Source organism: Calonectris borealis, chromosome 17, assembly GCF_964195595.1.
Source record: "Calonectris borealis chromosome 17, bCalBor7.hap1.2, whole genome shotgun sequence".
NCBI lineage: Eukaryota > Metazoa > Chordata > Aves > Procellariiformes > Procellariidae > Calonectris > Calonectris borealis.
In genome coordinates, this window is record NC_134328.1 from 4847212 (window position 1) to 4863301 (window position 16090).

Sequence of the window (16090 nt, forward strand, 5' to 3'; positions counted from 1 at the left end):
TCCACCACTCCCTTGCATACAGGACGGAGATGGAGGCATATCAGTGTATGCACTTTAATATAAACCACGTCATCTTTCTGATTACTTCAGCATGTACAGGATAAAGTCTGATAAAAAAAAAATTGTTCCAGCAGAAGCTTCCCAACAGCGTGAGCATCGCACAACTTCTAGGAACCCCCTTCTTCATCCCCGTGATGCAGTTAGAAGCTCTTTGCACCCTTCCTCCTCCCCACAGCAACAGAACAAAATGACTTAAAAAAAAAAAGTGGGAAGTGACATTCAATCAGTATACCAGCATTTAAATTAAGGCAGAATAAATAACTGTTCTACATCAGTGACAGGCATTTTCAGACCGGTGCTGGAGCCTGGAGGACCGCTGCTGCTCCCCCTCTCCTGCGTGCGAGGGCTGGGGGGTGCTGGCTGCCCCAGGGGTGCTGAGCTGGGCTGAGGCTCCCCTCGCTGCGTGCTGTCCTGTGCTGCACGGTGCTCCGGGTTGTGCTCATTTCACCAGTGTCGGTGTGCCTCAGGGAAGTCAAGCACATGCTGTGAAAGGACCCCCCCTCCACCTCACGCAGGGTTTGGCCATAAGGTTTTTTTATTTTCTCAAGCAACTCAGCTTCCTCCCACCCATTTTATCTGGGATTTTCCCCCGTACACACTGGCTCCTGCATAACAGCCTCCTTGTCGCTTCAGCAGCATCCCAATCCTGGACCAGAGAGAGATGATCCACTCACCTTGGAGAGGGACTGGCTGGCACGGAAGGCCACAGCGCAGTTCAGGATTTACAGACCTGCAGCCACCTTTGGAGCAATAACTGAACAGTTTGAGCCCAGCTCAGCCCAGGATGAGTGGCTTAAGTGGCACAGTCCACATAAAGGAAGGAAGCTACTGCTCTTGGTAGTGTGAAGAGTTCCCCTCCCCCTATGGGGGGGGGGGGGGGGGGCAAAGCAGTTAGACATAGCTGGGCAGAGTTAGCTCCACAAAAAAAAAAGAGTGGCCAGTTGGAGGGGCATGGCTGCTGATGTGAATGATGGTACATACCTCACCCATAAATACAACCACAGAGTGAATACAATCCTGCCAAGTAGCACAAGACACTCAGGGGGGGAAAATAATAATCGGTGTCCCACTTTCCATGTCAGCGGAACAGTCATTTAGAGGGAAATCCAAACAGCAAGAGTTAAGAGCTCTGTTCCATCCCAGCCAGTTAGTGTATTAGTCCCAATTTCCTTAAACCATGAGCAAAGGACAGTACCAATCCTTTCAGAAAAAGAAAAAAAAAACACAAACATAAAACCCATTCAGTTAAAATCTGGCTTCTCAAAGCCTTTATAAAACCTAGATGCCCTCTTCAGTTGGTGCATAAGAAAACCCTAAAAACGCATCTGAGGCACTGGAGCTGCTGGCTGCTAGGTCAGGCGTGTGCGTGATGGAGGTGGAGATCGCTTCTTGGGTGAACTCTGGATCAAAGTGTCGCAGATCAGCTGGACCGGCCTAAGCCAAGGAGCAGAGGGGCACATGGTCATTTCCAGTGAGCAGACCCCAACCAACCGCTTGTGTTCAGACAGTCTAACACCACTGCTCTTCCAAAAGTCTCGTCACCACTGGATTTGCAGTTCCTAACCTGCACTTCAGCACTCCTCAGTGTCAGCATAAGACACCTGGAGAGGATTCCTTTTGTACCACTACATAACAGACACCAACAGAAATACCCACTTACCACATTGGGGTTAAACGGAGGAGTAATCCTCTTGTGGTACAAGTCGTCCCAGTTTATTGGGCTGAAGAATACGTGGTTCTTTATCTCAAGCTGCATAGAAAGTGGGGAAGGGGGAAAAGTCACTCTTCTGCCAACCCTCCCTTTCCAGCACCTGCCAGCTGATTTCATAGCATTAAGTGGTTGAAGCGAGACTTGGAACTACCACACATCCATGTAGGCCCCGTGTAGCAAATCCTTAATACATGAGGGTCATGGTCCAGTAATCCCTTGAAGGGAGATGACACCATCACGCACTGGTGTTTTAGCTTGCCACCACACCTTACCCTTTGGAAATCCAAGTCAACCCCATATGCCCCTTTTAGGAAGCTGGAGAGACATCAACCTGCGTGGAAAACTTTTTCCAACGCAGTGCTGTTATCACAAAAGAAAGGCTCAGAATAGAAAGGTTTCCTATCCATCCTCCCTCCTGATCGTAATGGAGGCCACCTACAAAGTCTGTCTTGGCACCCAGCCTCCTCTTCTGGTCCTTGTGGAGAAGTCCCTGGAGGATGTCACAAGCTGCCACAGTCTTGCTTCCTTGGATCTGGAGTGGCTTGTGCAGAATGTTGTCATACATCTGAGACACATCCCGGCTGTAAAAAGGAGGCTAATTTGAAAGAGAGGAGAAGCAGCCAGGTAAAACATGGGCTACCATAAGGACTCACACATCACAGGTCAAAATGAGTCCTGCAGCGAGCAGATGAGGGAGACCTGCCATATCTCAGATATCAAACAGATATCTCTCTGTTCAAAGGGCAATGGTATGATTGAAACGAGTCATCTAATTCAGGATTCAGTTGTCTGTGTCAGGTACCGCGTGAACACCAAAACTTTCAAAAATAAATTCTCCACCGTGTAAGGTAAAACAGACAGCTTCCAAACTTACCAGTCCAAACAGCATCTCATAGAGGACAGCTCCCAGGCACCACCAGTCTACTGTCCTGTCATACGGCTGCTTCTTTAGCACCTCGGGAGCCAAGTACTGGGAAGAGTCAGAAGTAAATATTTGAGTCCAATTATAAAGGAAGGGCTTTGTCCTCATAAGTACACAAACATGGCTGCAGTTCAAACTTAGCAAATGCATTAGGAAGCACACAGATGCATTTCCTACTGTGCTTTGATAGATCCTCCACTTGCTTCAGAGCAATGGGTTTGAAAGACACCTACCAAAACCCCTAAAGTGTTTTCTGGGCTACAGAAGGTTCTCCTCCTGTAGAGGACTTGTATAAGGATTTGCCACCCACCACAACTCAGCCAGCAAACCTGTCCTGCACTGACACCTGTCCTACACCTTTAAGAGGCTCATGTAGTTTTGAGAAAGCTGCAGTTTTCAGTCCCATTAAGTCTGTTTAAATCAGCAAAACTACCACTAACTGCCACCAAGGAGCAACAGGGAAGAATTCAAGCAGCCTGCAGAACAAGCCTTGCACAGGATTATCTCTGTGTACTATCAGGCTCCCTATCTAGGGCAGGGAAAAAAAACCACACACCAAAAACCACAAAACAAAGCTCAAACATTCCTGCTTGGTTCATGCTGTACTATTGCGTAAGTGGGTCCCCACTGAAAGCTGAGGGCTACCACCAGGAAATCCCTGCCCACTTCTGCTGAGCTTGAATACTGAAAGGTATCTTACTTACAGACCCTTATTTACAGACCCTTCTTCAAGCTACCTGAGGAAGGCAGCAGGACAGGTGTATTACCTAGGCCAAAGTGCCACAAAAATCCCCAGCTCAGTAAGAAGCAGGAAGAAAGCCTCCAAGAAGCCAAATTGGAGATAGTTTTTGGCAAAACCTATTGAGGTGCATTGCAGAAAAGGCATTTCCTCCCCTCTGAGCAGTGTTCGCATTCCAGAGGAGAGCCTGGTCCCCTGCTTTGCACAGGGTGTTTTGCAGCCCCTGCATACCAAGGACACAGAGAAGGGCACAGCAAGGTCCTGTGTATGTCAGTACCAGCAGGCTCCCTGTTCTGCAGCTCAGGGGCAGCAGAGCAGGCAAACAACCTGCTCACAAGCTCGCTCATGGGCTCCCAGGGTCAAGGTTGTCTTCACAGCCACCTGGAGCAGCCCCAGTTTCACAAGACGGGCCATTTCTGAGTGCAGAGATCCCTGCCCTGATAACACAGCAAGTTTAGACTACTAATTGGCTGTTACAGGTAAAACTGTCTCTGCTGAGAAGGGAAGACTTACCAGAACTCCAGCTTCAGGCTGACAGCCTCAAAGCACCCAAGATAGTCTAATTCACAGAGCCCATATTTTGAGATGCTGAGCACCCATGCAAGTCTGAAACCCAGAGCAGCAAGTCTCTGAAGGCTTTCACCCCCAGGTCACAGTGAAACCCCAGCACATGCCGTACCTCAGGAGTGCCACAAAAAGTAGAAGTTGTCTCCTCTTGCTCCATTCCTTCTTTGCAGAGTCCAAAGTCTGTCAATACTATGTGCCCCTAAAGAAGGGAGGGAAATTTCAGCTTAGCCAACTCTTTCTAGAGAGGAAACAGGATTTCCAAGCATTGGCTTTCACATTGCATCTCACGTATGTTTTAGTTCCCCACTGTTCATCTGCTTCCCCTCCCCCACCTTCTGGACATCCTATAGTACAAGTACGGGAGCCTATAGAGAAAGTAAAGTCTAGATTTTTTTTTTAATTTGTCTACAACAGCATAGCTATGAAGAGATCCAGCACTGCTGTGCTTTGCCAGTTTATATAGTGGTCACCACCAGAGTAGCAGCAGTGACTTGCTCTTAGCACCCCTGATTCCTGCCCACAAGTCAGGTCCCAGCTTTTGGGAATGAGCTGAAAAGGCCCCAAGTGTGCAGTTCTGCAGAGGGCAGGCTCACTCCTTCTTGCAGGATCTTCACAGAAATACAGTGGTGCATACATACAAAATCCATGCAATGAAGTGAGCTATAGCCTAGCTTGCAGAACTATAGCCCTCTGTTTATGGTCCTGATACTTTTAAAGTCAGAAGGAAGGCAGCAAAAGCTGTGAATATACCTGGCAATCCAGGAGGATGTTCTCAGGTTTTAAGTCCCTGCAAGACAAAAAGTGCTGTTTGAGCAGGTTTGGCCAGGTATTTAGAAAAGCCTGATCTGAAACAGCATCAGCTAAGAACAGGAGCTAACAAGACTCCACAATCCAGTTCACCAAGACCTTCCCGAAGTGCAGATTCCCATCACTGTTGGGTATCAACATACACATATGCAAACATAGAAGGGCTGCTGTCATACAGGATCAGGTGTTAGCCTGCATTTCCCTGCATATCTATGCATAAATTGGCACTGAGAGACAATTTCTTCCTTCTTGTGCCAGGTTTATTTTAGATCTTTTCACCCACCCAAGCATTCTCCTTCCCACTATCAGGCTGGGAGCATTTATTGCCCATCAGGTCCCGTGCAGACAGCACCCCTCTTGCAGGGTAGAATGCCAGCAGTGCACTGTCTTGTCTGGGGTAGGAGATTCTTCAGCTACTCCAGTCCTCCATTTTGCATGGCCCCAGAAGAAGTCTTCTCCCTCCCCAGCACTGCACACAGCCTGGCTGGGCAGACTTGGTGCCCCTGCTCTCCCTGGCAGGACACGTGCCTTACCTGTAAATGATGTTTAAAGAATGCAGGTACCCAATTGCACTAGCGACTTCTGCAGCATAGAATCGTGCCCGGGGCTCACGGAAGCAGCGCTCCCTTTGCAAGTGGAAGAAGAGCTACAAACAGATAAGGTTGATCATTTCTTCTCTAAAAAACTGAAGGAGCAAGCCTGGAAGCCAGCTACTTGAGTGAAAACCAATTTGCAGCAAGTGGCACATGAACAGCACCAAATAAACCCACACCAAGTGACTTTAAGCAATCTAAACACCTTTCCAGAAATTGCTTCATTTGTCCTCCTCTTATATCACTATCTCACTTAATTCATTGCCCCAAAACCGGTTATCTGCTGATCTAGTTAAGCTTTCTAGCTTGCTACAACCCACAGGCCGTAGTATGGCCATGAAGAGTGGTACCTGCACAGAGCAGGTATTCATATCCCCACGAATTAGACTTGGACAAGACATCCCTGTTAACAACATCACCCAGCCAGTTTCAGATAGCACAGAAAAAGACAGCTGAAGAAAAAGAAGCTTCTACAGGACAGATAAAGACGACTAACATACTGCAATGGAATCACCCAAGCACTAGGCTGGAATCCAGAGCTGACCCACAAGTGGGTTTTGCCTAAATCTCACCAACACCAGCATTTCCCATATTCTCCGTAGGATTTTAAAATGCCCCTAGCACATGTTTTTCTCAGTGTCCTTGCCTTAGGAATCATCTCATAGGTCATATCCAGCAAGATTTTCACTTAACTTATAGGTGAGAGAGCATGCCAGCCACTCCTAGCTGGTCCTTGCCAGCAGTCAAGGCAACATTATACTTCATTATCTTCCGAGAAGACTTTTAGGCAATAAAGCAGTATTGGAAAGGACCAAATAGAATATTAAAATAAAGCCTGAATGTGCACTTACCTCTCCCCCATTTACATAGTCAAGCACAAAGTAAAGCTTCTCCGAGGTCTGGAAGGAGTAATGAAGTCCCACAAGGAAGGGGTGCTTGACATTTTTCAGGAGCACGTTGCGCTCTGCCATGATGTGGTTTTGCTATCAAAAAGCAGGCAAGGCATTAGAGTTTCAGCAAGGGTCCAGTCCAGTCTGATATAGGGGCTCACTGCTTTGAAAACAAGTAGAAGCTGGGAGTTCAAGGGGGTCTTCTCCAGCCCCAGAAAGGGAACCACTCTCTCCTCTCTAACCTGATTCATCTCAGTTCTTCTCCATTTTCCGATGGCACCAAGAAATCCATGTTTAGCACTGACATGTCTATGTGTATGCTCACTCAGTCACAAGATACCTCAATTGCATTACCAGGATTGCTCATACGCTGACCACTATTTGCAGAAGTAGCCAAGGAGAGCAGACATACCTCTTTTTTCTTTAGGATGGTTTTCTTATGCAAGACTTTCACAGCATAAAAAGTCCCATCACACTTGCGTTTGGCCAAGAGAACCTGCAACAGAAGGTCCTGGTTACAGGTTTCAGTCTCACCTTCTGCCACTTGCTTAGTGTTTCCTCATTAGCTCAACACCCTTGTGAGTGATAATACACAGACTACAGCTTCAGAGGGTCAGGCACAAAGTTTTAAAAGACCAAGCTCCAGCCCACTGATTTCCCAGCACTTTCTTATTGCCAGACAAAGGCACAGAACATCCCACATACATCTCTTACACACCCAATGGAAAGTAGTTTTGGAGCATTTGGGGACAGTCCCATTTAAAGTGGATCCTTGCTATCTCACAAGGTATAGATTTGTCTAGAGACCTTTTGCTAGCTGAACAAGTCTGAGGCTTATTTTGAATCAAGTGCTGCTTCTCACCATCACCACTCTGAGCATGAAACACCTCACACTTCTGTCCTTAGAGGGGCTGCTCAAAGCAAGAATAGACTATGAAAACCGTATCAGTTCTCATCTGGTCTCAGTCCCATTTAGGCCAAACTCCTCTGGAGAAGTGCAAGCACACAACATAGCTAGAAACTCCTTCAGCAAGGAAGTCTCTTTCCAAGCTGCCTCTAAAGAGCTACAGCCCACCTGTACAAATCCACTTACTTTTCCAAAGCTTCCTTTGCCAATAACCTTCAGGAAGTCAAAGTCTGTTGGCTTGGCACTGTTGGGCAAGAATGAAGCAAGTTAATGTTTCTGAGAGAGAAACATGCAACAGCAACACTACCATCAAAGCAGAGTTCCTTCTTGGAAACACAAGTGCTTATGAAAGGGATTAAAGGGCACTGGATGGGTGACCCTCGCTCCCAGCCAGCTGTCAGCAAGCAGGGGATTTGCACTGTGTGTGTCGGTGCGCGCAGCGGAGGGTGAGCCATCCCTCAGCAGCCCACCTGCTGAACACGGCAGCAGGTGAAAGCACCTGTCAGGACCAAGTGGCACATTTACAGGGGACACAGTTTATCCCCATTTCTAGAGAAAGATAGTCAGGGAGCCAGCAGTGATGAGGAAGACCTTCCCTTACTACCTCTCAAGAGAGACGGGACAAGGGGCTGCAGACGTGGACAGGAGAGGATGATTATGATAACAGGTACCAGCTATAGCTGAATGTCTTCAAAGCTGGTGCATTGTGATACACATGGTGTTAAAGGCCAAGTAATGTAATTGTTAGGATTTTTGCAGACACCACCCATGCAAGACACAGGGACCAACTGCATTCCCCTGCCAGATCTCTTCACTGCACACTCCACACCCTACCTGGCTTTTGCAGGGAGCTTACTTTGGGTTAGCAGAAGGTCCAAGGTTGATGTTGTCAGTTGGTGTTGGAGGCTAGAGAGGATAACAATAACATTAGTCACGAGGACCACGCTGCAGGTTGTGCTTTTTCTTCCTCCATACAGCATCCCTTGCACAGAGCCTTTGAGAAACACCCATCAGCAAAAGACACAGTGGATGCCTTGGTGAACTAAGTGATGGGGAAAGGGAGAACAGAGCTATGCACTAAAGCAATAGTACAGCTGGAGGCTGTACTAAGCTAGAGTCTCATCCCATACTTGCACAAAGGAAAAGAGACAGTATACTGAGACACTGCTTGGCTCCTGACTTGAGGCTTTCAAGACCTGCTGTGCTGCCACCGAAGAAAGGCACTGCATGGCTCGGTTGCTCAGCACAGCACTGAGACCACAAGACGCTCCCCACTGCCTGTCCTAGGCAAGAAGCCCTGTGCACAGCTCTGAGACAGAGGAGCACTTCTGCAGCAGGACATCAGCACCCACCCCCACCTCAACCTGCAGCCCTCTGCCCACTCCCATTAACCCCCAAAACTGTCAAGTCTGGAGCCTTGGAAGTGGCCATGTGCACACCTAGCACCACAGAGGGGCTCAGCCCTCTCCCCAGTGGCAAGGAGGTACATACGTACACATGGTCTTCCTCCTGTTCCTGCTCCCCAGGAATCTTCCCCTCCCCAGGAGCATTTTGCCTTGTCCAAAAGGCTCTATAGGGCCTCTCTGTTCTCCTTTTTCTCTACCTAGCATCACCCACAGGGACAAGGCAGCAGTAAGCCTCCCAGCAGGCTAACGCAGGCTCTCCTCCTTGCCTTTCTTCTACAGGCACCAGCCCCTCTCTTCATCCCAATGAAGACTTGCTGTCTCAGAGCCATGATCTCACCTGGGTGCTTTTGTCCGGGCTCCGAGAACGATCCATTAAAAAAGCAACTCGTTCAGCACTTGGGGAAAAAAAGAACCCAACATTGAGAACAAAATCCAAGAAAGAAGCAGCTTCACACCATTAACTTGCCAGGGACGAGCACAGACCCCAGTGCATCCTCATAGGAGACCTCAGCTGAGTTCCCCAGCTGCTCCCTCAGTAGCACTGCTACTCCAGGGGGTAGGGGTGCACGTGGACTGGGGGAGGCAGGGGACACTGGGTGCACACCAGCAGGAGGTGGGGGATAAAGGTTCCTGGGTGCGTGAGCGATTTGAACAAGCACAAGCATATTAAATGCCACAGTTAACCCTTGATTTGCAATAGCAGAAACTGGTCAGAGAACCAACACGTGAAGACCAGCACAGCCCAAGAAGCAACACAGCATCAGGGCCAGACAAGGCTGCAGCCCTCCTGGCCATGGCCAGACCCCTCTTGAGGCAGACACAGCTCCCACCCCACCACACAGGGATGCTGCAGCACCCAGCCCTGCAACCCAAGAGTCCCTGCAGGGCAGCCAGGCGAGTCCAGCTGGGCTGGCAGCAGTTAGAGCCAGTGCGGTTTGGGGCTGTTGACATTGCAGGGAAGAGGGGCTAGCCACAGCAGCCAGGGCAGGCTCGGTGAGCAGAGACATTAAAGCACAGGGCTCTCGTCTACCCAGTGCAGCTGCTGCTGGGGCTGGAGAAGTTGGACTTGAACAACACTTGTTGGTTCAGACCTGCCCTGCTCGAGCATCACTGGGGACGGATGGGTCCTGCCACCTCAGGTATTCCTCCCCTTGGTTTTTAAGGGTTGCAAAAGCCAGGATTAAAGAGATGATGGGGGGGGAAATAGCTCTGCACCCTTCTCCCCTACCCCAGAGAGCTTTGTCCGTTCCCCCTCAGCCCCACCAAGCTCTCATACATCACAAGAGGGCTCTGAAGGCTCCCATCCCCCCAGGCACCCTCCGCCCTGCCCCTTCCAAAAAGGGGGCCCAAAGATCCCACCAGCCTCCCCCACATCTCACCTGTGGGTGCTCCCCCTCTCCGCCCCCACGCGCCGCCAGGCAGAGACCCACGGCCATCCCGGAGCCCCCCTGCTCCACGGCCGGGCTGACCATGGCAGGAGATGCTGGGTGGCAGCGGGTGCTGGCGGCTGTCCCCGGGGACTGCCCACATCTGGCCGGTGCCAGCCAGCTCCATTCACCGCCCAGCCGGCGCGGGGGTTATCAGGCTGAGCTTTTAAAGGGCTCTCATCCCACTGGGAGGCTTTCGTACTCACTACGAGCAGAGCCTGGAGCCGGAGGCCTTGATGGTTTGTCCTATCCTCTCGCGGCCGTGCTTGATGAGTTCTGTGAGGAAAGTTGGAGCACCGAAGCTGATTAGCTGGCGGTGTGATCACAAGTGCACAGAGGCATGTTTGTTCTTCAGTGACCTTGCTCTTCTCTCCACAGCCGCCCTCCTCCCCCTTACCACCCACATACCAAAATAACCAGGAAATTATAGGAACCAGGACAGCTCCCCTCCTATCCCAGCCAGGAGCCCTCAATAGCTCACAGGACAGGGAGAAGTGCCACAAAACAGGCACTCTCTCCCATGCAGAGGGGACTCGAGCTAAAGCACCACCATCAAGCTTCCCTGAGCCACCCCTGGGTCCCCAGGAGGGACAAGGAGAGTGCTCACAAGGACGATGTTGTACTGGGATACGTCATGCACTTGGCACATCCACTGCCCCTTTCATTCAGGACTCTGCGAGTAATTAGGGACATGAATGAAACCTTTCAGGGCCCTGCAGGAGGTAAGCCAGCACACACACATTGCAGCAAGTGACTTGCCCAAGGACACGCAGCCAGTGCCAGAAGCTGGGATTCCCACCACGGAGCATCCTTGCTGCTCAGCCGCGCAGGCAGTTGCCACCACCCATCATCATCACCTCTCCCTTTGAAGAGAGGCAAAGTCCTGAGCCTGCTCCTCCCAGCACAGGCTGAGCAAGAGAAAAGCCTAAGAAGTGCAACCTGTATGGAGAAGTTCCTTTGTTTTGCTTAGGAGTAGATAACAAAAATATTCCAAGACTCGGTTTTACTCCCTAGCTCAGCCCTAGTTTTGCTACTGGAAGCAAAGAGAAACAATCAAAACATTCAGAAACCTACACACACACCAAAAAAAAGGTGTCTTTGTAGACTCAAGCAAGTTTTCATCCCAGAATAGCTCTTCTACAGACCAAGGACTTGGCAGCACTAGCTGCCAAAGCCCATCTCCCCAGGCAAGGAGGCTGTAGGACAACAACAAGTTTTGAGGTAAACACAAGCCCATTTACAGAGCCTTTCCTGCACGGGTCTTAGGTCTGCTAGATGGAGGGACCTGCACACTCCAGAGAGCCACCAAACCGAGCACCACCAGCAGTTCTGGGAGCAGATTTGATGAGGAGCCAAAAACCAGGCTGTGGCTTTAGTCTCTGAATGGACAGGGAGGAGAAAGCAGGAATTTAAAGAAAAACCCACAAACCATTCAGTGAGTGAGCTTACAACATCAGGCTGGTCTGAGACCCTGCCTTTGTCCGATGCTTTGCCCTGCAGCAGGTAGGAGAGCTTGTCCCAGCAGGCACCCACCAGTTAGGGACAGCATGCAGACAGCACCCAGACAGATCAATCCCCATCTCCTCCCACTGGGCATAGTCCTTATTTCCCTGACAGTCTGGCTCTCCCTGGCTCACTGAGATCTACTGAAGGTCATCCAACGCCTGCCTCGGAGCTGCGTCTGTCCCACAGGCTGCTCGACAGACCAGCCAGTTATGGTCACAGCAGAGGGACGTCAGCCCTGCTCTCCAAATCTGAACCCTCACAAGCTTGGTTTTGGCCCCAGGGTCAGCTTGCTGCCATAGACACTGTGCTGATCCCAGACTCAGGGGAAAATAAAAGACTCCCTTCAGCCCCAGGTGGGCACGTCACAGCTTGGGCATCTTGGGAACCACATGCACAAGCCATGGAAACATATCCATCTGGCTTGGAGGCATTTGCTGGCAGCACAGGATGCAGGACAAGTTCCTGACTTGCTCTGAGGGGCTTGGACAAGACTGCTTTAGCAAGGTCTCCACCGCCTGCAGCTAGGTAGGAGCATCACTGCTGAGCAAAGGCTGCGCAGCTCTCCCAGGACCACAGCCTGGCAGTCCATTCACACTTCCCTCCACCAGCCCCATTCTGCTCCACTGCTTCTTTGCTGGAAGAGAAGCTACTCAACAAGTCCCTGCTGACCAAGGGCAGCGTTTTCCAGCAAAGCTATTTCATTAAATGTAGTTGCTCTGAGGCAAAAGTCTCTCTTCCTGCACTGAAGTACCACGCACATTTTTAGGATATGTATATCCCCATCCCATATCACTTTCTACTCAGGCTCAGAGCCACCTTCCCCAGCCCGAGTCCACCTTCAAAGCCAGGTTAGTTTCTTGCTTAAGTCTCCTGAGCAGTCAAACAGGCTTTTCCTTATCACTAACAAACCCTACTCCCCCTAAAGCACAAAGATTTCCTGAGCGCACACGCACTGAACAACAGAATCAGAAATAGGTCACGAAAATACACTGGAATCCTTGGTTATACATGCCCGGCTGCATCCCTCCTTGTGCCTGCTGGGGCAGCAGGGATGCTCCAGGCACAGCCAGGGCCACAGAGAGCATCAGCAAGCAAATCTGGGAGTTTCCTGATATGATGTGACTATTACACACCGGGAACAAACCGCTGCACCCCATACACCCTTCAAAGAACATTTCACCCCAACACCCGGGCCAGAGGCATCCCCCGGGCAGCAGGCACTTGCTCACACAACATAAAGCTGCTACTTACAAGTTGGAGCAGTTACTGCAGCTAAATCTCCCCCCAGAAAACATCCCTCAATAACATACGTTTTTCTTCCCAGCACAGCACAAGCAGCTCCCTCTTCCTTCAACAGTTCTGCCAGCAGTGACCCACATTCCCATGCTAGCCCAGCGTTATTTGCTACAAACACATTACTAATGCAACGCGTACCTTGCACGGAGAGGCAACCTCATAGTCTCGTCATCTGCAAGCTGCCTCCCACCCTCTTCCCTGATGTCACCGCTCTCAGCATCATTTCCTACCTAACCTAGATTGCAAACCCCTCCGAGCAAGTCCCTCGTCCTCTCCCGCTCTGGGAAGGGCTAGCTGCCAGCATGGAGAGGCAAGGAGGCCTGGCAGGCTGTCACTGGGACAGCAGGCAACGCTTTGGAAGAAGCACAGGGTTTGGAGGGGCAGGGTTGAGAGAGGGGCACCTAAGGCAGCCCACAGCTTTCATCAGGCACAGGGGCTGCATACAGGATAAGGGGGAGATGCCCCAGTTTCAGCTCAGAGAAGGAGCCTGGGGGGAGGTGGGGAGGAGGACTCCTGCAAACACACTTTGACTGGCAAAAAGAAAAAAAAAAAAAGCTCAAGCTTTCCACTGCTACAGATCTAAAAGATAACTCCGGGCCAGCACTGAGCTCCACTTTCACTCCCATTGAGACACCACAGCACACGGCAAGTCCAGGAAGAGGTTAGGAAAGACTTTAAAGGACTCCTTCATTTGGGGAAGCTTTTTTAGCTGCCCTCTGCAGAGCTCCTGGCTTGCCCAATTTTCTCTTGAGGATCCTTTCCCCTACACTGCAGGAACACTGCAAACCAGAGCAGGAACTCCAGCCAAGCAGCCCTGCCTCTGAGCAAGCTGGAACCCACAGACAAACAATCCTCCAGTTTTTTGAGAAAAACTACATGCAAAGCTGGAAAAAAAAAAAAAAACCAACAAAAACAAACCAGCAGGTGGCTAAAGCTTGCAGCATTTTGCAAAAAAAAAATCCCATGAAAACAGAGAACAAAGCATCAAACACACCTGGGAGCACATCTACCAGCAGAGGCTGCGTCCTGAAGCACGGGAAGCAGTCCACAGCCGGCAAGCAGAGAGACCCCTCGTTCCCTGCACTTCCCATCCTCACACCAGCCCACCCTGCCACAGACAGCCCTGGCAGACCAGAAGCCCAAGGCTCTTTCCTAAAACTTGGAAGGGAATAGCTTTGTTTCCTGCAGCAGTTCATTTAGCCCATGAAAACAAACACCCCCCACCTTCCCAGAGCAACCATGCCACTGCTGCTGGCTCGCTGCAGCCCTTTATAAAGAGCAGGAAGAGCTGCTCAGCTGCAAAAAATGAAGAGGCACCTGCTAGATATACCTAAGGAGTGAGAATTTAGGTGGGGGTGGTAGTTTTGGATGAGGGAGGGGTGCAGGTGGTGGGTAGGAGCCAATTATATCCTGGCCGGCATCTCAGGTGTTCAGAACAAGTTTTTACACGTGGTAGTAAGCTGGAAATCTGTCCACTGTCCTATGGTTTGGAGGAAGGTCAAAACTGTCGTTTGGTTCAGGTCAAACCCAGAAGAAGCTGCTCCGTTCAGCGTCCTCCACTGACCCGGGAAGGCTGCAGCCCAGGGCAGCCAGACCAGCGCTTTGCAGCTGTATTAAATGCAAACATAAACACATGCAGCATGGAGGGGAGAAACTGGTGTCGGAGGCATGCAGTGATTTGAGAGAACAGAGGCTAAGCTCTGAGCAAAAGGAGACATTAGAAGAGGGCTGGTGTCTTCTCTCTCTCTTCACTAAAAATAAAGCATTCTTTTTTTGCTTCCATTGTCGTTTCCTATAAAATTTCCCGTGTGCAGCTGCAGCAGGAGAAAATCCGACTTCCCCAGGGGAGCGGAGGGGCTGGTCACCGTGGGACAGGTCCCTAACCCCAGACTACCAGGAGGAAAACATCTGAAACATCCGATGTGCTCATTGCCATGTGTAATGAGTTAGGGGAAGCAGCGTGTTGCTTGAAATATCGTTCTCTCTCAGGTCAAGGCCTGAATTTTTTGCTCAGGCAACATCCTCAAGCCATTAGCATTGTCAGCTTTTAAAAATAGCTCCTATTATGTTTTTATTTTCTCCAGTTTTGCCTCTACTTGCATTGAAATGGTCAAGTTTCAGAATATTTTCAGCAGCTAACTTACATTTTCAAATCAATATTTTCTGCTTTTGTTTCTTTCAATAAAACCCTCGGTATTATCAGCAAAATCTACTTGATTTTATTTGCCACAGAAAGGCATCTTTAATTAAAAACCCATTTTATATCCAAAGAAGAGAAAGCAGAAAGATCCTGGAAGGAAAAATTTTTACCAGCTAGAATACATAAAATATTTAATCTGGAGTGTGGCCAGTAATGATAATAGTCACTGATGGGCACAGCAATGGCTGGGTTGGTTTTGTCCATCCTGCCCCCTCCTTTTGTAAGGGTCGCTGACACTCAAGGGCTGTGCACGCGCTGGCGGTAACTCAGGACCAGGCGTGCGGTGCGAAGCTGCCGCCCCCCCTTGCACACAACCACCTCCTGGGCCCCCCGCGGGTCCCACGGGAGCCGGGCTCCCTGCAGCCCTTGCTGGGAAGGGTGAGCCCCAGCCGTCCATGCCTGCGAGGCTGGGCTGTGCCACGGGCCGGGCTGGAGCCCAGCTGGAAGGCGTGCGGTGGGGCTCTGCCCTCTGTGCCGCAACCCAACGCCGGCGGGAGACCTCCGTGGGGAAGCCTCCTCCATGCCCTCACCATCCCTGGGGGGTTAGTGACACCATACCAGCCAGGAGCATTACCCTTCGTCTTCCCCAGGGCAGTGGAGGAGGGCTCCATCCAGGCCACGTACATAAAGCCAGCCAAAATAGTCCCCTCTCCTTACGGCTGGGGCAGGAGCTCAGCGACTGGCACCGGGCGTCCTCGGGAAGCAGAGCACGCAGACGTTTCTCCGGCTGCAAAGGCGAAGGGCACAGGAGTAAGAGGAGAAACAAGCCCTCGGGTGCAGCGCTGGCTGCCCGCCAGCCGGGCACGGCTCTGGGACGCGGGGCCAGCTCCCTGACCCTCGTCTGGCCAGCACCCACCGGTGCTCGGTCTGCAGGGGATCGGGGTGCTCGGGTCACTCCGGGCTCTGCCACTGCTCCGGTGTCCCTCTCTTTGCACTCCTCTGGAAAGTGCTTTGGGACTGGCAGATGGAGGGCACTGGAAGAGAGCTGGGTGGTACTGGTTGGCTGTTTGACTTCTGTACGACAGAAGAAATTTTCCCTACAACTGTTAAATTCACAGA

At 50.7% G+C, this 16090-nt stretch overlaps 1 protein-coding gene across 2 annotated transcripts; it reads right to left on the reverse strand.

Annotated features, from left to right (window-relative positions):
- Window positions 1–34: 34 nt before the first annotated feature.
- SGK2 (serum/glucocorticoid regulated kinase 2) lies at window positions 35–15677 on the reverse strand. 2 transcript variants are annotated; one of them, XM_075166337.1, is made up of 14 exons: window positions 15606–15677; window positions 10236–10305; window positions 8940–8997; window positions 8053–8102; window positions 7383–7440; window positions 6702–6785; window positions 6251–6382; window positions 5340–5452; window positions 4750–4786; window positions 4112–4198; window positions 2646–2741; window positions 2211–2366; window positions 1721–1810; window positions 35–1494 (listed from the first exon to the last, which is right to left on the reverse strand). In XM_075166337.1, exons 1-14 carry the CDS (start codon window positions 15655–15657, stop codon window positions 1339–1341), a joined length of 1239 nt encoding a protein of 412 aa, XP_075022438.1. In that variant the 5' UTR covers window positions 15658–15677; the 3' UTR covers window positions 35–1338. The 2 variants fall into 2 exon arrangements, with proteins under 2 accessions (XP_075022438.1, XP_075022439.1); XM_075166338.1 differs by lacking the exon at window positions 15606–15677 and adding an exon at window positions 13826–14126.
- Between the last annotated feature and the right edge of the window lie 413 nt (window positions 15678–16090).

What these genes read in the sequence shown, in the direction of transcription:
- SGK2 (XM_075166338.1), bottom strand. Translation starts at nt 14,027, where the DNA reads ATGAACTGCTGCAGGAAACAAAGCTATTCCCTTCCAAGTTTTAGGAAA. An exon ending in GGACCTTCTGCTAACCCAAA is followed by an intron (nt 7,441 to 8,052) that starts GTAAGCTCCCTG and finishes CTTGCCCAACAG; the next exon opens with TGCCAAGCCAACAGACTTTG. An exon ending in ATGAGATGCTGTTTGGACTG is followed by an intron (nt 2,367 to 2,645) that starts GTAAGTTTGGAA and finishes CTTTCAAATTAG; the next exon opens with CCTCCTTTTTACAGCCGGGA.